This window comes from Seriola aureovittata, chromosome 19 (genome assembly GCF_021018895.1).
Source record: "Seriola aureovittata isolate HTS-2021-v1 ecotype China chromosome 19, ASM2101889v1, whole genome shotgun sequence".
NCBI lineage: Eukaryota > Metazoa > Chordata > Actinopteri > Carangiformes > Carangidae > Seriola > Seriola aureovittata.
In genome coordinates this window covers 1,893,883-1,917,060 of record NC_079382.1, presented here as the reverse complement: position 1 = coordinate 1,917,060, position 23,178 = coordinate 1,893,883, and the positions used below count along the sequence as shown (strand labels likewise).

General features: G+C 40.7%; 1 protein-coding gene across 3 annotated transcripts in view; it reads right to left on the bottom strand.

Annotated features, from left to right (window-relative positions):
* vta1 (vesicle (multivesicular body) trafficking 1) overlaps positions 1–23,178 on the bottom strand; it is a 64,167-nt gene that overhangs the window by 3,747 nt on the left and 37,242 nt on the right. Inside the window, exons 6-7 of one of the 3 annotated variants that reach the window (XM_056405158.1) lie at positions 14,788–15,039; positions 10,918–10,995 (exon numbers count right to left, since the gene is read on the bottom strand). In XM_056405158.1, the coding sequence (XP_056261133.1) occupies positions 10,918–10,995; positions 14,788–15,039 (330 nt within the window). The remainder of the gene's footprint in view (positions 1–10,917; positions 10,996–14,787; positions 15,040–23,178) is intronic. The other 2 variants (XM_056405159.1, XM_056405160.1) reach the window with 2 other exon arrangements.

Sequence of the window (23,178 nt, the reverse complement as noted above, 5' to 3'; positions counted from 1 at the left end):
ACTCATTATTCAGTTCTAATTCTACACTGCTCAAAAGAAATGAAGGGAACATTTAATCATCGCAGTATAACACCAAGTCAGTTAAAGTTCAGGGATCTCAATCTGTCTATTTAGGAAGAGCAACTGATTGTGAATCAGTTTCAGCTGCTTTGGTGCAAATGAAAGTGACACCAGGTGCAATGGAGGCAAAAGCAAGACAAGCCCCAGAAAGGGAATGGTTTTACATGTGGTGGCCACAGACAGTCGCTCTCTCCTGATCCTTCCTGACTGATTCTTCTCTAGTTTTGTGTTTTGTTAGTGTCTTTGTCACTACTGGAAGCATGAGGCGGTACCTGCAGCCCAATCAGGTTGCACAGGTAGTCCAGCTCCTCCAGGATGGCACATCCATACATGCGATCTTACGCTGGTGCAGTGGGCCCTGGGTTCCTCCTGCTGCAGGACAATGCCCGGCCTCAGGTGGCCAGAGTGTGAGGGCAGTTCCTGGATGACGGAGGCATTGATGCCATTGACTGGACCTCACGTTCCCCTGACCTAAATCCAGGTGAGCACCTATCAGGACGTTATGTATCGATGCATCCGACGCCGCCAAGTACCGCCACAGACCGTCCAGGAGCACACTGACGACCTGATCCAGGTCTGGGAGGAGATCCCTCAGGACACCATCCGCCGACTCATCAGGAGCATGACCAGACGTTGTCGGGAGTGTATACAGGCACACAGAGGTCAAAAACACTACTGAGTCACATAATGAGTTGCTGTGATGAAATCCATGTAAAATGGATCAGCCTGTGATTTCAGCTTTTTACTTTGATTCTGGGTGTGACTGTGAATCCAGCCCTCAGTGGGTTGATGAGTTTGGTTTCCACTGACCCTTGTTACGTCATTTTGTTCTCAACAAATTATACAATGTACATCAGTAAAGACTGTCAACTTGAATAATTTGTCCATCAAGATCTGATGTGTATATTTAAGTGCTCCTTTAATTTTACTGAGCAGTGTAAATTTAGCCTCATTTTCTATCACATTTGCTTCAGAAATGAAAGTTACTGTCTTAAAACTATGAAAATGGAGTTATCCAATCAGACTTTTCTTTTTTTTTTGGCTGTAGGCAGAAAGAAGTTTAGCTGGCTCACTCATTGGTTAGAAAGTGGCTAGTGACCAATCACATTTTGAATTATAGTGGGTGGGACAAAAAAGTGGATCCCCTAGGGCCTCCAGAAGGCCAGAGCTATCACACGGGGGAAATCGTCACTGGCTTTTCCAACAGGTGCGTTGAACACCCAGTTATTCACAGTGTGCCACTGTCAGCAGCAAATCGCAAGCCCAGCGTCGCTCGATCACTTCATTCACTCTTTTCACCGTCACTTCCTGGCTGCTGTACCCCGACTCCTTCTGACTACTTTCCTGTTTAATTCACAGGAAATGTTGCAACTCTTTGTGACGTGGCCAGCGTGTGTCAATCACCAGCACACATACACGATGCAACAAGTCTTCCTGTTTTTTTTTTTACACATCACTTGACAACACTAGATTATATCATGAGCAGAAAACTGATCAGCAGTATCAGCACGAGGAGCAGTCCTAACAAAGCCCTCACTACTCAGACACTGGGACCAGGTTCAACCCGGATTTTAAAAAAATGTCAGTTCTGTCCTTGTGGGAGAAAAATTTCTAGGAAAAAGTCTCCATTAAAGCACTTGTGACCTGCGTCATGGAAACACCACCAGCCCATAATCATCTGTCAGCACTGAGGGGATTATGGGTAATTTATGATAGAGAACAACCTGCTGCAGAGCTCAGAGGTCACTGTGATGTGAAGTGTTTAAAGGAAGACTTGCCTGTAATCTGCCAAATGATCAGCGACGACACACTCTGTGGTTACACATAGAGTGTGTGTGTGTGTGTGTGTGTGTGTGTGTGGTATACCTTTGATCAACTCTTATTACTGTATTTAATAAAGAGATTTTAGAGTTGTCCTCAGAGAGTTGTCCTCTGAGACAATCCACTCCCTGTGAGCTCATCAGGTCTACCACATGTCTCTCGCCCGCCCCCTCCCTCTCTCCCACTCTCTCTTACACTAACTTTAACTTTACATCTCCACTCTAACATGAACATGTTTTTCTGAATCAGCGTTATAAAAACAGCAGTGATGTAGTGAGGACACACAGAACGAGCTCAGTCCCTCTACTTCTGTGTTTCCTACAATGTAAAATAATGGGCTGTGGTGACCTGGGTCACATGGTTCAGGAGTTAAGACACTTTTGTTCTGATAAACTGACCGTAGGCTAATGTGGAGGGATGACTGGTCGTATAAATTGCAACACACTGATACAGGAGACTGAGGTTCATGTCTTGACTCCTGTGTCCTGTCCTGAACACTCGTCACCATCAGTCAGTGTCTCGCAAAAACGTTCAATCTCCTACCAAATGTACAGTCATGTAGCCTGGACACTGATGTAGCCGACTGACATTTTCGAGAAACCGTATTTGTTTTTAAGGAAATAATGATTTGTCATTTTAGACGACAGGACTGGCCGCTCATTATCTCCTCTGACTGTGTTAGTGTGGGAGACAACAGCACACACAACCACCAAGGTGAATTCATTCAGATCACAGAAAATCTGAGCCAGTTCACCCCTAACTTGTCCCCCTTCTCTTCGCTCTTATTTTCCTGTTTGGCACTGCGTTTACAAAATGTCTAAAACCTGTAAATTAACCTCCTAGGACCTGGCGTCCACATATGTGGACCTCACATTTTGGGTTCTCTAGCCCACAATACTAACTTTTTCTCAACAAGGGCCTGGTGACCACATATGAGGATATTATACTGCAACTCAGTAATCGAAATTTAAAACTAATGTCCTCATATGTGGACATCATTTTTCTCAGGTCCCAATCAGCCTAAATAGCAAAGAATAGAGCTCGGGTCTTAGGAGGTTAAGTTTACAAATGTTATTAGGTAGCCTGTGTGCTCGGGTGATATTCAAAATTGAAAATCTTGATGCAGTCCAGCCCAAATATCGTGATACACAATATTATCTCAATATTATTTAATTATATTGTTGTATTTTTATATTTTTTAAATAATACACAATTATACTATTGTATTTTACTATCTATATTCTACAATTGTACTATTATATAATTACATTATTGCATTTTATGTTTCAAGTAAATTTTTTCTTTTATCATTAAAAATATTCCATATGGTGAGAAACATCGCGATATTCCATATTTTGGAATAGTAGCCTGTTTAATGATGCATGTTTGTTTGGATTCTTGTAGATCATGAGTTATTCTTAGAAGGTGGCTTTACTCGTTTATTTGCTGTTTAGCTTCTGGAATTTCCTTCTGTATTGAAAAAAGGGAATATAAAATATATAAAAACACCTGATGCGTCCCTCCGATCTCCGTTTTTGAAGGCGATCGATGAGACTGCTTGAATAAGGCCTTCAACTGCAGAGGCTAATGTGTTTTTAAAGATACAGATACAGAGGAGATGGGTGGGAGGGATGTGCTCAATGTGGTAATGATTTGAGAACAATATTAATTCTCTATATGTGCGTGTTTCAATGCAACAACACTAGCAATGTGTTTCTTGCTTTACATAATTCAAATCTCTCTGGATACGTTTGAGATAGAACTTGACTTCCACTACCAAAACATTAAAAATCAAAACAATAAGAAAAACCAGACAATGAAACTAATTTCATATGTTCTATTGTCTGTTTTGTTTTGCTTTCCAGTGTGTTACATCATTCTTTTGTTTTTGTGATTAATTATTGATTTGATTTCTCTTCGTCATGTCCCAGGCAACAGCCTTGCAATAAAGGATCTGTGTAAATAAATGAACTTTAACCTAAAAAAAAAGAAGTTGTTGTTCTTTTTTATACTCTCTGTGTTTCTGCAGCTTATTACACACACAGCCCTCCACCCATCAGCGTCTCTGGAGGACTGCAGCTGAGCCTGCAGGAAACACAACATTACACTATAGAATACATACACAGACCTGGTATCCACCCTCCTTCGCATAAAGGACTCCAGTGTATAGAGGAATGCAGGACTCATCGTTGTAAAGCCCAGAAAGCCCCCCTCATAAAGTCCCCCGAAGAACCATTCTGTAGAATACGTCTGTTTTGATTGACTGTCTGAAGACGCTGTTTCTCTTCTGTGTTTTACTTTATTATTTCTTTTATCCCTTTGTCGGCCCTCTCCTCTCCGGTTTCGTCTCTAAGAACACCTACTCACATCTCTCTTGCCTGTACCTTATATGAAGACACTTGAGGTCCAACACTGAGGATGGCTGATAAGGATTTGGGTGTTCCAGTTCATCCCAAAGATGTTTGGGGCAGGGGCTGAGGTCAGGGCTCTGTGCAGACCAGCAAACTGGGAAAACCGTTTCTTTATGGAGCTGGGCTCTGTTTCCTCATAATGATCAATCCAAGAAATTATAGTAAAAGTATTCCTACAATTGTTTCTTTTAACGCTCTGTGCATACACACCCCCTTAAAACCTCTTTAGTGTCAACAGTCTGTGGTGTGGAAGTGATGCTAAATACGTTTTAAAGCAGAGGTTCCCAACCTTTTCCACCTCATGGCGCCACTTTAAAATCCCCAAAATGTTGGCAGCCCACATCTGACCCCATAAAAAAACGTTGTGATTAAAGAGATGAACAAGAAAATGAACAAAAACAATAAAAATTTCATTGAAACATGTAATTTTTGGTTTTAATCTCACATCATTTCCTATTATTCACTCGTCTTAATTCCTTTGTTATTACATTTTCCTTCAATGCAATCTGTCGTCTTTTCTCACAACTATCCAATCGTTCTCACTCCATCCCTTTCTGTTTACACAAGCTGCTCTCCTTTTTTATTTTATTCCTTTATAACAGATATTTTTCTTCTCCGTTCTTTCTCCCTTTACAGTCGACCCTGGATTTACAAATTCAATTTCATTCCATAGACTTGGTGCTCTCTTGGTTTTTCTATCCATATGCACATTTTTACAAAGCAGGGGAGAAAGTCTAAAAAAAAAGAAATCTTGACATGCTAATATAATATATAAAGAAAATGTGCTGCCAGAACTAATAAAAGTGTTTTTGAAAAGAAAAGGAGACTAAATGCATGTGGTGCATATTTTGTCATTTCTTGAGATGTGTCCTTTAAATATGTTTTATATTTAGGATAATAAAAAAGAAATACAATCATTCTGTCATCTGAATGGTGAAATTTATATACAGTCTCCTCTTTTGTTTTTCTGTATCTATACACAGTGATACTCATTCATCTCTTCCTTCCCTCCTTCATCATTTACTTCTTTCCTCCCCTATATCTGAAGTCCTTTCTTTCCCCTCTACTTGTTCAGTCTCTTCCCCCTCCCTCCATCAGTCCTTCCCTCCCAAGAGGACTGTTTAACTCGAACCATGCCTCCGCTGCTCTCCCATCCCACCACACTCTGCTCTGCAAACAGAACGTGAGACACAGTCCGGGTCAGGACACGCTCTCCATATCAAACGCACTCATTTATACAGCTGCAGATCACTGCCGCACGCTTCCAAGCCATGAAATGACTGACAGCAACAAAATCAAAACACATTACTGCGAAGGATAATATTCAACAACCGGGCTTCGCGGTTTTTCTGTAGAGCCTTTATGTTTTAGAGGCACAGAGTCTGAGTAAAGTCTGGACAATAGTTTCTACCTGTGCATCAGAGCCTAATAATTAAATTTACTGCTATTGCATAGAACAAGTTTTCTCCTATCAAACCGCCCAACACGACCGAACTCATTTGAAAGGGTGTTTCCAGAAACAGTGTCTCAGTTACTCCGGATAATCCGCAGACCTTGCACTGAACAGTTTTGATTGGAACTACTTTCTACATATGAAATAGCCCCAATCAAAACTGTTCTGTGGATGTTTAGCACCACTGATATCTCACTACCTTGGCCAAAGTCAAACCAAAACCATCTGCATGGTTCAATAGCAACAGTTGGAAATGAGGAATTATGTTTAGGGGTGAACCGACCCTTCGTTTCGTTAATGGTGTCATGAGTCAAACCTGGAACATTTGTAGATGAAGTTAGTTTTACACCGGACTGACTGTTTTCTAAGTAAATCATCCATCTTAACACAAAGTGTCTGTTCAAACAGGTCGACCATCACTTGACTGTGGTGTTGTATAATCACACAGACCAGAATCTCAGTCCAGTCATTCCAGACGACCGTTTTAAGCTCCACATAAGAAATGATCTCTGTCCATGCTATCACTCCTGAAACGGCATATCAACATTCCTGCACACGGACATTCATGCAGTTGGGTAGTTGCAGAAAATACTACGAACGAGGAACAACAAAGCGTTAAAATGCACAACACAACAACAAGGTCAGTAATGCTTAGAATTTGTTATCCATGTTGCTTTCAACAGTCTTAGTCATGACCAATAAGACCCAATCAGGAAGAAAGGCGGGTGTCTACGCCATGTTGTTTCCAAAGGTCTCAACTTTTGCCCGTCCACACTACAACGCAACCTCTGAGTTTTCAAACTACAACAGGTCCAGCAGCATTTCCACAAGTTTCCAAAAACTCCAGGGTAGCATGGACGCCAGGTGTGAATGTAGCAAAAGAGATGCGTTTTAAAACTAAAACATAGTAGTGTGGACGTAGCTTTAGTTCAGTAGAGTGTTGGACTGGGCCAAAACCAGTGACTTTAGTGACTTTGAGTGCTACGTAATTATTCTAGAACCTCTTAAATGGCTTCCACCATGAATGAGTCACACACAACTGTTTCAAAGGTTTACTGAGACTAAAGCAAAACCGTCCAGTGATCAGTGTCCCCATGAGAAAAGGTGCAAACAAACTGAAACCAAAACCAGGCAAATGACCCATATTGACTATAGAACTTTTACAGATAGCCTAGCTTCACAAATACAATCGCTATCTTGACATGGAAGCCTTCGGTTTGAAAGTGAAGTAAACTGTCCTGAGCTGCTGAAGTAAAGAGGATGGTGTAATTTTAACCCTGGCTGATGGGCAGCTACCACCAAACTATCACTTGGATCTCCTTTGTGATTCTGTTTGTTGGCTGGTTAAGTGGTGAAGTCCCTGGTATATTTTGGGCTGCACTAACCACAGCAGGCAGTGGTTAAAAACTTGACTTTTCCTGCCACGAAACAGTGGGGATAAATCTAAAGATCCACAAGACAATGCTTCTCTCACGATTTAACATCTCGGACATGAAATAATAATGACACCAAATTATTATTTAACTTTCATGCTATCATGGTGAGACCCCATAAAGGACCTCCGAGGATCCACGGACTCCTCTTTGAGAATCAGAGCGGGCAGTAAGAACAGAGCAACAGATAATGCCTCTCTTGGCTTCATAACGATCATAAAACATGGTCCTCTGCTCTTAAAACTGTCCTGGAGAAGAACAGGAAAAAAATGATTGAATGATATTGCACCATATAACCCTAATCCCTTGGCTGATTCCTCTTCTCCTCCAAAAAGCTGGAAAAGACTGGTGAATATGCTGACTGCACACTCCCAATGATGGGAAGAGTCTGAGAGGCGGAGGAGGGAAAACAGCGGAAAAATGAAGTGAAAAAGTCAGCAAAGAGACAGGAGGCAGCCAGAGAGGAGAGAGGGAGGTTTGGAGAGGGAGTATTTAAAAAGGTGGTAATAATAAAAAGATGACCTGCATAGTCGTGTTAAAAAAGGCCACATCATCATATGAGATAAAAAAAACAACAAACAAACAACTGGCTGTGTCAGAACAAATGTAATAATGTAATAACTACAGCTGCAACTTACTTTATTCTTTATTATCAATTCATCTTGCAATTTAATGGTTAATCGATGCTGTTTAGTTTATAAAATGTCAGACTTGTCCAACCCAAAGATCCTCAATCGAACGAGAGAATTATGCTAAATACCATCAATGGATCTTGGGTGACACCAGTTTTCTTACCCTAGCAGACAGACTGACAAGTAACCACCACTGAATCAGTCCAATTCTATTTCGTCAAGAGGGTTAAATTGTTAAACTGCAGCGGTGCTGAGTTGCTGATCTCCGATGTGGGAACCTTTTGGTATTTAATCCAAGTGAAAGCCAACACTTGATTGAATTGATCAATCTGTTGATTACTGTCTTCTTTAATCTTTTAGTCTATGAAATGTCTATAAAAGTACTTTTGGGGAGATTCCATATACTTGCATCCATTTCCTGTAGACATACCCTAACCATAGCTTTATTATAACTTTATCATAACCACTACTTGCTTCATCCTTAAACCTTAAATTTAACCGCTGACCCAGAAATCTTTTTTTTTCCCCAGTTGGGGACATGACCTTTGTCCCCAGTTGGACAAGTTATCTCCAATTAACTAGTCTCTTGTCTGAGACTTGTCATAGCCTATGACAGAAACAGAAACACACACACACACGTGTGAAAACAATAGCAGCCCGGCTGTCACAGCTGGTAATTATTTCGAGGATCAATGGTTGAGCAGCATAAAAGGTTTTCTAAACTTCAGCTCAAAATTTTACTTTTTGTCATTACCATTTCTTAAATGACTGAGTTTTTTTTCCGAAAGCCTGTATAAAAGAAAAAAAGAAAAAAAGATTTAAAATGCACTAAAACTTGAACTTGAACTTTCAGTCTTTACTGGAAGTGGCTCACTGCAGAGGCGAGCAAGAACACACAATAGAACATACAGATGCAGAAGACTCATCTTCTCAGTCATTGTGCTCATTTTCAAAAAGAATATTTGGTAATAATAATAATTGCATATAACATTAAAATCAAAATATGGTGTCTCACATCCTTCAAATTCCTCTCCGGAGTTTACAATGAAAAAATATTAAATGTAGCTGATTTCGTAAAGGGGTTAAAGAATTTTCATATCTGTTGCTCTGCTTTATCTCTCATGTGGACTTACAGAAGGAGGCCGGCTGAGAGAGCTCTGCTGACTGAATGAATGTAAAGTTTCATTCTACTTCTCGTGAATAGAAAATGCAGAGGAGACACTCAGAGCTGCAGCTGCACAGAAAACACATGCTTACTGCTTCATTTGCCTCTTCTTTTCTGGCTGGTTCACATGTGTTAATGGAGTGCTAAGAGCCAGAGTTTTTCTCATCTATCTGCGTGGACTGAGGCTTAATGTGTTCCTCAAAAAGGCCTTTTTTCATTTTAATTGTATCAGCTATCGGGCAAAAGTGTAATTGCCCGCATCACACAGTTTATCGGACGCGCCTGCTGAGATGAAAGAGGAAAAAGCTGCTTTTTCCTCTTTCATTGACTTTGCAGTTAAGTTTGAATCACATCTTGAAAAGAGGGTGAATTATTCATTTCACCTTATTTATCCAGTTAAGGGTTCTGCTGAGAATGCATACTAATCTCTGTATCCAAATAAATGTGCCATATGTATCTGAAATCCTCCTGTATGTGCAGTATCCAGCTGAAGAACTGCAGTATGACTACTATCATTAATCCAGGAAGTGCTGACAAAGCAACGGCTTTAGTCTTTATTTAAAACTTTATAATTTACCCTTATAGAGCTACATATACTTATGGTAATAGATGATATATACATATATGTATATATGTTAGGCCTGCTTGATATGAGGAAAAATTTGCAATGCGCGATGACAGTGTTATAACAGCATAACAGTTCTATCAGCTTAGGTGTGTTACTTCCTGTGTTCTTAAGTTTGTGATGGTTCTACAAGATTCGTTATCAAGCTTTGATGGAGGTGACAGAGTGATACTGTTTTCCAGTCCCTTACTCTGAGGCACACACACAAGCTGTACAAAAACTTAACACAATCCAAAACTGGCAACATTATGATTTCAATCAGGAAGTATCTGATTAAAGAATAAGTCAAATTACAAATCTAATCAGACATTTGACCCACTAACTAAGGAACTAAGGAAACATTTCGTTCGGATTCAATACCAAGATCCACTCTCTGTATCTGGCCTCTTTATTGTTGTCTGCCTCCTTCTTCTCGTTACACACTTTATCCTTTTTCCAGCTTGGAAAACAACAGAGTTCAGCTCACGGGTGTCCTCAAAATACTATCATGACAAAAGACCACCCAGGAAGGACTGGACCTGTCTTTTCTACAAACCACCTTAAATACTGGACGGTCATAACCCGTCGCCAAAAAGTGTACAATGCCGTGAAATGCAAAATATACAAACTGCGCATGGAAAAGTAGGGGGCACAGAACCTTCAGCTGAAGTTAATTAAGTTTTAGTTTCTGAGTCACAGATGGTTGCTTTTGTTGTGATGACATCAACATGAGAAAATGTTCATAATCCAGTTCATGATGGAGAAATGTTAAACAGAAAATATACGGTATGCATGCAGAAATGCAGACTCATGACATAATATAAAGTTGTATTCAGTCATACACACTTATGTCACAAATAAACACAGTGGATGGAGAGACGGAGAGAGAGAGAGAGAGGATTTTGTCTGATGGTATAACGTTAAAAGAAGAAATAGAGAATTAAAAGAAAAGAAGTGAAAGTTTAATAAAGGCCATGAGGGAAGAGAAAGGTTTTTAAGGTGGATTTAAAGGCTGTCAGAGTTTGGGATCAGTCTCAGGAATTTGTTCCAACTATGCACCGCGTCAGGTTCTTTGTTTTTACAGTAGGAACAGAAAGGTCTCACATGAGCACACGGGGCCGAAGAGTTGTACGAAATGCAGTTTGGCCGTAAACGGCAGAAACGGCAGCAGCATTTTAAAATCGGATCGATAGCAGACTGGATACCACTGCAGAGATCAGAGGGGCTGGTGGAGTATGTTAATCCTCTCGTCACCAGCAGCTGCAGACGTCTGATCAGGTTTTAGGGAATTACAAAAAGTGAAGAGAGAGAAAGGAGAAAGTGTGTGTGTGTTCTTACCCTGCTGCTGGGCGCTGAGCAGTGTGGGGTCAACAGTGGGCACAGTTCGGGGCATAGGCACGGGTTTAACTCCTTCTGCTGGTCAACAGAAACACTTCAATTATGAAAGATACTAAATAATAAACACTAACAGCTGCATTATGAGTCCTCATAAGACGATTAATGGTCACTTGTAAAACACATATTTGGATAAACTGTAATAAATAGTAGAAACTAAGCCGTTTGAACCCAAACCAGGATCCTCCTCTAACCCTGACCAAGTCGTTTCTGTGCCTGAGCCCAACTAAACCTCAACCACAAAGGTGTGTTTTGGCTTTTAATGTGGAGGACTTGGATTACGCATCAAGTCTCTTTTATCATTTCTTTTCAGAAATTTGAAATATGTGCGTGAATGTGTAGAAATGCCGATATTTATTGACAATCGATCGAGTGGTTCCTGACTTTGTCTTCACGTAGAAGCAGAAAAAGCAGCTTTACTTGTTTGTCTCTGTCACTTCTCATACGAAGTCTGTGAAACAGGGAAACGTGACGAACTCATTAAAGCAGTATCTGCACATCCATCATACGTCAAGCCGAATTAGTTTTTTTTTTTTTTTTATGCGGCCCAATTTCCCACATCACAAATTTGCCTCTGGTGGCTTTATAATCTGTACAACATGTGACACCGTGTGTCTTTGACTTCTAGGGAAAAAAAAGTCTCCAAAAAAACAAAAACAAAAAAGAAATGTGTCAGCTGAGGAACAGACTACTGGGAGATGCTTCACTTCTAAAGAGGCTCACACTGGACATAAGGAGTTACATGATTTAAGGTGGTACCTGGCTGCATCCAAACTCAGCCTCGACAATCTCTGCGTGATCTCACTGGGACAACAGGTGCTCATGTTCTAACAAGAACACATAAACAAGTGTAGAATCACACTATAAACTATCATCTTCATACATTTGGTTCAGTGGCACTTGCTGTAGATCTTATGAGGATCATGACTATGACAAAAATAGTTCTAAGGACCATAGCTGTACATTTTGGGAATGTCATTTTCAAACTTATTTCAAACTTGTTCAAGGGTTACACTGATTTCTTTGTGAAGTTTTCTTGCTCCAAGAAGACACTTTTTTGGAGATGACTATAAATGAGCTTCTCTTGCAGTAAGAAAACATCAGAATATGTTTCCACTCATGAAAAGTGATTCCAAAAATGGACAAACATTTGAACTGTTTGTACTTTGCCCAGATTTTTGGATTCAATCAGATTTCACATGCTGTTTATCATTCAACGAAAAACCACCATTGAATATTAAGATTTCTTTTTAATAAAAGCTAAAAATAATTAAATTTTCAAAGAGAGAGACGGTTCGTACAGGACCTAAACAAAGTTTATGTTGAAATCAAACACATTCCTTCACACACACACACACACCCCGTCTCTCTTTCCCACACACTGAAGCCAACACTTATCCCGCCGCTCTCGTGTGATCGATAACAGTCCTTCACTATCAGCAGCGCTCACAGGGAGGGAACACACACCTCGTCTGTCGGTGACTGGACGAGCACCAAGGTCAACCTCTCTCACTCATTTTATTTACTTCTTCTTCCTTAAAGCAGGAACATGTGACTGAGTAGCGGCCAGGCAACAGCCAACAATATGAGTGTGTGTGTGTGTGTGTGTGTGTGTGTGTGTGTGGGAAACTTTGTTTTTCTCTTGCCAATGCTTTGTGCACTTGTGTAATCCATAAATACTCTAAATGACTTGATTTCTGTGTGTGTGTGTGTGTGTGTGTGTGTGTGTGTGTGTGTGTGTGTGTGTGCACGTGTGTGTGTGCGTAAACCCCATTCACACTGACCACTGCACTTTGTCGACATGGGAAACAAAAACAAAATTTCCTCTCATCCGTGCACATGACTTCAGGAGGACGCAGAAAACTGCATTACATAACCCTTTGTCTTGACACACTGATTTGCCACAGGGGGGCAATTAAGTCTTCTGGTGTGCACATGCAGAGACACACACTTTGCATTACTCAATATCTTTATATCAACCTCCCAGTAATCACAATTATAGCTGAACGTTACACAGACTCTGCTGCAGGAGTGAAATCTGGCCACTGATGACATCAGAACATCCCAACATCCTCCAGAGGACGTCTGCACACATTTACACGAACATCAACACACACACACACACACACACACACACACACACACACACTCAGAGCACTTGTTGAAGAGTATGTGAGGTAGTTTCTAAAGGAGGAGTGTTGTGAGCCAGAGGATTGTAAAGCCATCACGTACTCAGTGTTATCAGGGGAAATTAGTGAGAATCAGGGATTACAAGGAAAACGATAAGAAAGGCTGGTAAGTAAATGTTAGACAATAACTAACAGGCTGGAAACACCACTTCAGTAGTGATTGTATTATTGTTGTACTTTTTTTCTATCACTGTGTGTGTCACAGTAATATTTTGTCTAACGCATATCCTTTTTTCCCATGAAGTTCCAGATGAAATCCAGTCAGCGAATCACAGCAGGACCAGCTGTTTGTCCTTCTGATGTTTGTCTCTATGAGTCTCCACTCAGCAGGTGTATTTCCTTTGAATAAGAGGAGCAAGTGTTGTCCACCAATCAGCATCAGCCTCTGTTCCACCAGCTTCTGTAACTCACTCTGCATTTCTTTCCTCAGTCTTTCTGAGCAAACCTGTTCCTGAGTTCTACAGCTCCCATTAATATCAACCAGTGTGATGCTGCAGATACTGGCATCGTCGTGGGAACGAGGTGTCGGCCATATCCATAATATCCACCAACACTGTCTCAATAACGTTTGTTTGGTTTTTTTTAAGTTGTAATCTCTGCGTTCAGTCCTCTCTGTAACTGTTGTTATCATAGACGTGAACTAACCATGACCCCTCGACTCGTCAACGGACTCGCCTCTGTTAATGCGCCATGATGTTTAGCTCGCGATGCTCTAGGGTTTATGGGAAATGGGGTTCATTCAACGCAGCTACCATCAAAAATACTGAATATTTACTTCATTTATTTAGTTTGATCCCCATTAGCCACTGTACTGTAACAGCCGCTACTCTTCCTGAACAAACAATGATATAAGAGTGTGTGTTTATTCACAATCTAATCTAAACATATGGACACAACATACTGTTATTTCTACCATTGTTACTTTTGGAACAGAAGCCCCAAGTTTCCTTTTCAATTCGTCTCCTAAATCAAGCTGCAGTCAAAAGTTGGACTGAATCAAATTTGAAAAGATCTTCATGCACTTGGAAACCACACGGAGAAGTTGTTACTTTCTTGAAAAGTAAGACTTGAAAACAAAAAAACAACCTTTTACTCTTTGGGATATCCGTAAAATGTGGTTAAAGACTCGTTTCAGCTTCACTTTTTCTAAAAGAATTCATAAAATATTCTTGCATTTATAGTGCTACTGTTATAATGCATCATTTAATCATTAAATTTACGGACGTAACACCAGATAAAGATAGTCTACTGTCATGCTAGTGGCTAACGTCGGCACGTTCATAGTGACAAAGCTAACATGCTGATATTTAGCAGGCATAACGTTAACCATTTTCACCATCTTAGGTTAGCGTGTTAGCCTGCCAATATTTGCTAAGCACTAATAAAAACTTGGTTTTGCAGCTATGTGGTCATAAACAAGAATACACGTGGCACTTGATGAAAGTCAGAAGCTCAGCAAAGTTATTACAATTCATCCTGAGGGGAAGATGAATTTCTAAACCAAATCTCATGGCCATCCCTCCAATAGTTATCAACATATTTCACTTTGGACCGCACTGGTGATCGCAGCAGTCCTGATGCTAGCGTGGCTAAAAGCTACAAACAGCATCTCTGTGCTTCGTACCTGTGGGTGGAGGAAGCTCGGCTGGAGTGTTGGCTGGTGCGTGGGCGCCTGGTGGGATGTGGATGTTGTTGAAGCTGGTGGTGGGGGGACCCGATGGCCCCGCTCCTGGACTTGGACTAAACCCAATCCCTGGCGCGGGACCTGGACCCAAACTTTTGTCCTGGTCGTCATAGGGCTGGGAGGGAGGACCTCCCCTGAAGGATCCTCCGTGGGAGGGGCCCGGGCCTGAGAAACCTTCAGCTCCAAACTCATCTATCAGAGAGACAGTGAGAGAGAGAAAAGAAAGAAATCAACATCGAGTCTGTTGCACCTCTCGCTTTCTTTTCTGATTCGCTGACGAGGTAATGAGCATGTTATTCTGGGTATGTACAGTAACTGTTTTCAGAAAGCCAAATTTAATACATTTTCAAACATTAAGCAGATCATTAAATTCTCCATGGAATACTCAGTTATATTTCTGGGGAAGAAAGTAGTTCCAATGAAAACTGCTGGCAGCATTATAAAGGTCACACTGCTTTGGCATGGCTCCCCATCTCCTGGTTGCTTCCCATATCTCAAGAGTTTTTCAGCAAATCAAAAAGGTCTGGTTCAGTGTTCATTGATGGCTCAATCAATCAAAGCCTTGTAGAAGGGATTAAGCCTCCTTGACTTTTTGTTTGGGGTGTAATTTGGTTTATTTTGCCCTGACCAATCAGTAACTACCGACGCATCCATCCTGCAAAGGTCAGTACAAAAGCAATGGCCGTGGCTGCTAGGACCAGTCTTGCATGTTTCACAGTTAGTCGGTTTACAACAAACCGGACACCTGCGTGCATCTCATCCAAGCTTTTCGCCTTTTCTCTGTCAATATAAATGACACTTTTTTTCTTTTTTTTTTACAGATGCAGTTTGGCTGCAACCTGGCAATGTAGGATGATGATGTTCAGGTTCTTCACCCTGCCTACAAAAGCTTGAAATTGGAAAATTCACGTTTCCATTACTCATTTGTAAGTCCACAATTTCAAATCGCGCATTAAGCAGGTTAATGGAAACGCACCTACTGTCAACTGAAAATGTTGTTGAAGATGTGGATATGTTGATGTGATAATGGTGACATTTCATGGCCAATATTAAATCTACAGTAGATGGTGCATGGAGGATGTTAAATATCTAGTAATATTATGTCCAATATGATGCCCTGCTGGTCAAACTGAACTAGAAGAGTACGTGATATATCATGAGAAAACTTAAATTACATTAGTCAATGCAACTCACACTTCTCAGATAAGCCACACAATTATGGCATTGCCCTAAAACCATTCACTGCTAATTCCCGACACGTTCATGTAAGTGCTTACCCTCTGCCTTAGCTTCCACTGAGATATCAGCGCCCGAGCACGAATGAAATACTAAGCTCTAGAAATGGAGTTTTGATGCTGCAAAGGCATTCAACAGAACGGAGGAGCTTAAACTTCTTGGCATCACTTGGTTTCAATCACATATCGAAAATCGGATCCCCATCCGAAGCACATCGGGTGACGAGGCGTTTAAAAAAAATGAGTTTAGGTTGAAGTGATTTGAATTCATGAGAGTAAGATTAAACTGCAGAAAATGTGTAAATCACTTTCATGGACATTCATAGATTGGTTTTAGATGAGGAGTGGGACACGAAGCAGAGGCTTTCTCCTCAATTTAACTGCCTGAGGAGCTGGAGATGGCTGGATCAGACATGCACAGCTTTATATGCTTTTATTATTGTGCTTCTGCATTTGTAGCATCATTCCTGCATTCTGGACATAAGAGCATGCTTCTTACTTGTTTTATATGCACGCATGTTAAAGTTGGATTATCGGTGGGAATCACAGTTTTGTTTAAATATTAGGAGAAAGAAAATGCTTCAAAAACCAAAGCAATAATCCCACAACAAACAACATTGATTCACAATAAAAGGACAGAGAGATGCTTACAGGAAGAAGCTTAAAAAAAGTTAAGTATGAAAGAAAAAAAAAAAGTTACAGCCTGTGGTGTTTTCATCTTCCGAACATGAGCCTGACGCTGGAGACTTTGCCTCTCTCAGCAACCACACCTAATGCAAAGAAAACATTTCTTGACAGCCAGAGATATTTTGACAGATTAAAAATGTTCGAGTGGATTTGCAGACACAGGCTGTATTTGACACCATGTTAAAACCCCCAGCCTCTGTCATTACTCCATTACAGGCAGGAAGGCCGACAGGCATTAGGAGGAGATCTGACACTTAACAAACCTTCACTCGCTGGAATATTTTGTCTTTCATTAAGTTGTTAAAGTTTTGTTGATCCGGAGAGAGTGCAGAAAGCGTACGGACGCTTTTTCAGCTTCACTTTCAGTTCTCAGGTCTGGGCACACACACTGTGACTACATGCATTTACTGCTGAGATGACTCGGATGACTGATCGGTTCACATTAGAATTAATGTACTGAGTTTAAAGTGTCTTCATGAATCCGTGTGGGCGAGAGTGAGCGGGAAAACAAAGCCTGCATTTATACATGTACTGTATGAACACGAGATACAAAGAGTACCTTTTCCTAAAGTCGCACTAAGGTCATGAGCTGTAAGATTAACGAGCTGAGTAAACAATCCCAGAACAAACAGAGAGCATCTATCAGTAGGAAGGTGAGCGGACAACAATGACTGAGAATCTGAAACTGAAGAAATATTTTACCCATAATGCTTCATCAGTGATCAAACTGATGGTTCAGGTTACAGCTGTGAATTAGAGTCAGTGTTTATTGTTTCAAATATAAAGGAATCTGCGAATATTTGATAGAAAAATGAAGGAGAAGGTAAAAGTACTGTATTTCCTGTAGTTGTGTGTGCACACTTTTTCTGTGCCGTCTCGATACAGTCCAGCCCCAATATTGCGATATATGATATTATTGCGTTGGGGGGATGGTTAAAATATAATTATATTCTTGTATTTTATGTCTTATGTATAAGCGCTGCTGCCACTAAACAGCAGTTCAAAGTTTTATTTGTCACATGCCAAGGTACAATGTGCAGTAAGCAAAGCAGTGAAATGAGGGTTGGACTCCTCAGCCTATTCAAAACTGCAAAACTGCAAAAAAAATAATGAAAAAACACATTATAAAAATATTGCATACTGTGGGAAATACAGTGGGAAATATTGCAATATTATGTTTATTATCAAATTTGCCATCACTGCTGTCAAATCAATGTTACTGTTACTGACAGAACTGATGGACAAAACTATAACATAAGACAAAAGTTGTAGTAAACTGTAGTCTCACTTGAAGTGTGAACAACTTTATAATTCCTTGACCAAACTAGGTTTTAATTTTAATCCTGCCCACTGCCAGAAAGGTGAAGTGGAAAAAACATATTTTTACTTTTTGCGTAGAAAACATAGTTTTTGTGCACCTCAATATCTCAGTTTGCAACTAGTTCATATTCATTTACGGGAATGTTTTTCCTTTGCTTACCCTTTTCCTCTTAACTGGTGTTGATAACCTCGCTATGAATTGCAGTGGATCCTGAAAGGCCAAAGTTCCCACACAGCTATTTCGTCGCGAAGGGAAGAGTGAGCCATGAAATAAATGAATTTGCTTTTTGCCAACATGAGCTATGACCAATGACAAACAGGGAAGTGGTTGTACAGATACATTGGCACACACACACACTTGTATATATGTACACACAAACACCAAAAGGAGAATCAATGCATGAACATGCACAGACACGCACATTAAGAGATAATTAACACAATTTTTTTTTTTTATGTTTTACTGATAATTTAAACCGTGTGTGTGTGTGTTTGAATTTGCGCGTCTGTCGGTATGTGTACTATAATTCTGAGTGTCTCACCTTGTTACGACTGAGGGTCAACACAACACAACACAAAAAAAAACCAAAAAAAAACCAGAACTTCTAAAATGTTCCAGGAGCTCAGTCGCCCCTCGTTGCCTACTTCGGTCACTTTTAACAACATCAAATTACACATAAGTACAAACACATACACAGAGTAATGACTACCTGCCATCTGAGATTCACTACCACCTCATTACACTGGCTTCTCTGAGTTACATGACTCTAAACCCTCATTTAGACAATTTAATTAAGAGCAGCGAGGGAAACTGATGAACGCTGGCTGTAGATTTTGGCTGGTGAGTTGGTGCACCAACCACTGTGGAGGTAAAAAAAAAAAAAACATAATTTTGAGGTTTTTATTCTTTTCTAAAAAAAAATCCTGTTTGGTTGATGTAATATCCAAAGTGGCTGTGGCCGGTTTGGACGAAAAACATCTGCCTCCTGGGCTCCTGAAGAAGACACCCTTGTTTACAGCAGCAGGGAGAGTGATTCACAGTACGACTGTCCTGCTGCTGGACATTGAGCAGCTCCTCCGGGACAATTAGTGGCTGAATGTCTTGCCATAGGGCACTTTTAACAATGTTTTTCTGGAGGTTCTGCATAGCTCTGTTCTTTCAGTCAGTCAGTCTACTCATGTCAGGAGCTATCCAGCTGCCGCTCTGAGCATCAGCTCTGCTGTTAAAGTGCCCATATCATGCTTTTCCGGGTTTCCCCTTTGCTTTACTGTTAAATATCTGTTTTGTGCATGTTAAGGTGGGAGTTATTCTCTCCCACAGAAAACACTGCTCCTGAAATGCCTGAGATGCCTTGATTCTGTTCCAGGCTTTCCTTCCGTAATGTATCTACGTCAGTATGTAACACGTGCCAACCCCGCCCTCAAACAAAAGACAGAGCAAACTCCTTTTGGAATACTAATAACCGATGGTGCAGTTTTACTATACAGTCGTTTGGCAACACCAGAATAACATTTTTACGTGCAACGTTAGCTTTGGTATTTCCTGACAGCAGATGTTTTCCACTTCAGTCAGCATTTTAGCACATTCCCCACACAGCCAGAAAATAATGTATATATACGGACTGTGATTGAAAGAGTAATCTGTGCGTATATTTCAAATTTAAGATCAAAGGTGGAGCAGTTCATTTGGAGGACCTTTAAATTCATTGACTGATGTAACGTGACTCTCCACTAAAACGGCAGTATACATGAGAGAAGATGAGGATACCAGATCAGCCATTTCATTTTGTCCTTTACAAATTCCACAGTCTGACTCTGATGACAATCCCAAGCACTTTCCATACTGTATCATGTTGTTGTTTAGTCAGTCAGGGAGTCCATTATTACATCAGTTATTAGCGATAATCAATCAGAATTCGTCAGCAGGTTTCACAGTGACTAAATTAGCCAAAAGTCTTGCCTGGATTCAGACTCTCCACTGGATCCGACTGGAATATTGGAGGAATTTCAGAACTCTTTCAATACATTTTCCTCTGACAACTGGGTCACAGAACACATCCTTTATGTTTTTACAACTAAGCATTGGAAGTTGTTTTCTCTCTCTCTCTGCCTGCCCCCCCCCCCAACCCAACCACCCCTCCCTCCATCCATTCCTTTCCTCTTGCTAAACACGTCCCCCTCCCAGTCAATGGAAAGTCAGACCAGAGCTGCTGGGAGACAATGGTCTTTCTGTAACTACCGCTGGTACATTTGAGTGGTTGGTAAGTGTGTGTGGTAGTGTGAGGCAGTATGTGTGTCTGTGTAGGAGTGAGTGTGTGTGTGTGTGTCAAACACAGTTGCAGGACTCTCCAGAGGTTAATTAACCTACTTAAACTGGTTCATATCACTGCAGTGTCCAGTGCCTGCTGTTACACAGCAGCAACCAGCTGACGGAGGCGCGTCCACCGCAGCAGCATGGTGCTGATGAAAACATGTAAAGATGTACTTTTGACCTGTGGAGAACCAGTAGACTGTCAGAGTCCTTCAGCATATTGGAAAAAAAGTAGAAGCACAGCGTGGGAGGATGACCTAATTCTTAAATAAGAATCTATTTTCTACACCTTATCCTAACAGCATGTGGGGCTCCAGGCAGTGTGCACTGAAACCATCGAGTCTGCATGTTAAATAAAATGTGACCCAACTAAGGAGTCCATGAATATTCTCTCAGCAGCTGATATAACCCTTAAAGAACAGAGACAAGGAAACAGTCCGACTCTGTCTCACACTGTATTTGTTTGGTTAATTGCAGACAGCTTTTGAATCAGCTGAATAAAATAAGAATGTATTGATTATCCATCGGCCTGGTTTAGTAAGAACTTCAATTTCAATTTACAATTTTTGTAAAAAGAGAATCAACTTATTGTGAAACAAGAATGTGACTGTGTTAGTCTGCTTTACTAAACCAGGCTTACTTAATTGCTTTAATCAACCTGAATGAATCTTTAAATTTATAAAATGCTTAACTCTATCTGTCCGTCTAAGAATCGTGGCCGTCCCCACCATCTCTGCTGAGAGTTTGGACCCCACAGTGGCAGAAACAGGGATGGGGTTTGTATTTTGTTGACTCTGAATCCAGTATCAAATCCGCTTTTCGAATCTGAATCCTTTCGAAATTCTTGTTGAATCTTTACTTGCAGTTTGCGTGGATGTTTTGCACAATGCAAATTTGCAAATCTGTTGCTGCACTGCACTGCATTGTTATCACATCGGCGGCAGGTTGAGGCCGAGCAAGTTATCAAAAGTAACACGTTCTACTTAAATATGATGGACGAGAGATATTTAAAACACAGGACTTGTTGTTCCCCCCCTAAGTTGCAAGTATCATCCAACAAATATTGCATTTTGCAGTTGTTTTGTTAACTTTGGAATGTTAAAGCCGGTCCGCCATGTTTGCTGTAAAGAACAGCCTTGCTGAGTTCTCAAGAGTTTGAATATGGTATCAGTCTTGTCTGTAGTGTCAGAGAGAGGCAAAAGAAACTAAACAGAGCACATGGATGAAAGACTCGATAATGAATTTGTTGGTTTTGGTATTTTACCAACTTGGAGCTGGATTCAAAATGGAACCGATTGGAATCCATCCCAAACTAGACCTGCACCACTGAGAATAGACAATTTGACCACAAAAATTATCTCCACTTATCACAACCATGTTGTGTCTGCAGTTCAAAAACAACAATGACAATCAGTCAAAAATGATCATGTCAGAAAGGAATGCTTTTTGCTCTCTCTGTCACATGCACAAACAAAAAAACAAACATCTGGGCTGCTGATGTGTCTGCAAGAAAACACACACACACACACACACACACACACACACACACACACACACACACACACACACACACACACACACACACACACACACACCCCCCAAGATACGAGTGTTGAAATGCTGATAAAATCCAAAAAAGAAAGAGAGAAACTGGGTGGATGATATCAGCTGTGTGCTGGCGGTGCTATCCATCAGTGGGAATAAACTATCATGATGTAATCACTGACACAGAGACCCTAATGCACACTGGGAGAGAGGGAGAGAGGAGAGTATGTCAGTGAATATGGGGTGTGAAAGTGTGTGAGCGATGTGCAAGGGAAAAATAAAAGAGAGTAAAGGTGGGAAAGAAACTGTTACATGTAGCTATGATGTGTGTATGTGTGCGTGTGTGTGTGTGTTAACGGTACATCCATGTGCAGTTGAGGGTTTCTCAGGGTGATGTCATGGCCGAGCAGGCAATGTTTGGGTCAAACACATCCACATGTATGTGGACTGAGTGGGCGTGGACAAGCAGATGGCCTTTATTTTAGCGAGGAATTCGTCAACATCAGTTCACCGACATGAAAAATACGTTTAAAGTTTCCCTACAGGGAAGTGAAACGTGTGTGAGCCCATAGGTGTTCATGTCAAAATAAATTCCAGTTTGGTCTTGTGTCTTCCCGAGAGGCCTTTGACGCAACTTCTCGCTCTCAAAGTGCAATCTGAAAACAAGTCCAGATGCTGTCCAGTCCCATGCAGCCCAGTAGAAACTCTACTTGGAGTCTCTACGGTCTGTGGAATTATCAGAATAAATATATAATTCACTGAACAGACTGTGCTGCGCTGTCTTTCAAAGTCATGATACTGAGCCTAAGTCCCTTTTGTACAATCCACACTTCACTTGTCTCAGAGGTTAAAAGTCATGTGATTCTCATCGGCTCCGTCTCCGCCTTAGGCGTTGGAATTCGTGATCAATAAGCAATAACATCTTGCTATGGGGAATCCATTATAATTGTTATCAAGGGAGTATTCCTAATCTTTTGTACCATCAATAAATGTATACAGTATATTGTTACAATTTATGCAAATGGACACTTAATTATACTCAAAGACGACCTTTGTACCTGGGTTGGTTTCTGTTTGAAATGTTTTGACCAATCATAACATGATGCCTGTGTTTTGGTAAAGTATGCTTCAATACTTGATTATGAGAAATTTAAACATTGGAAAACATCACATTGCATCAGTGGTAAATGTCTTTACACAAGCCGCTTGGACTTGACTCAACAGAAATAGTCT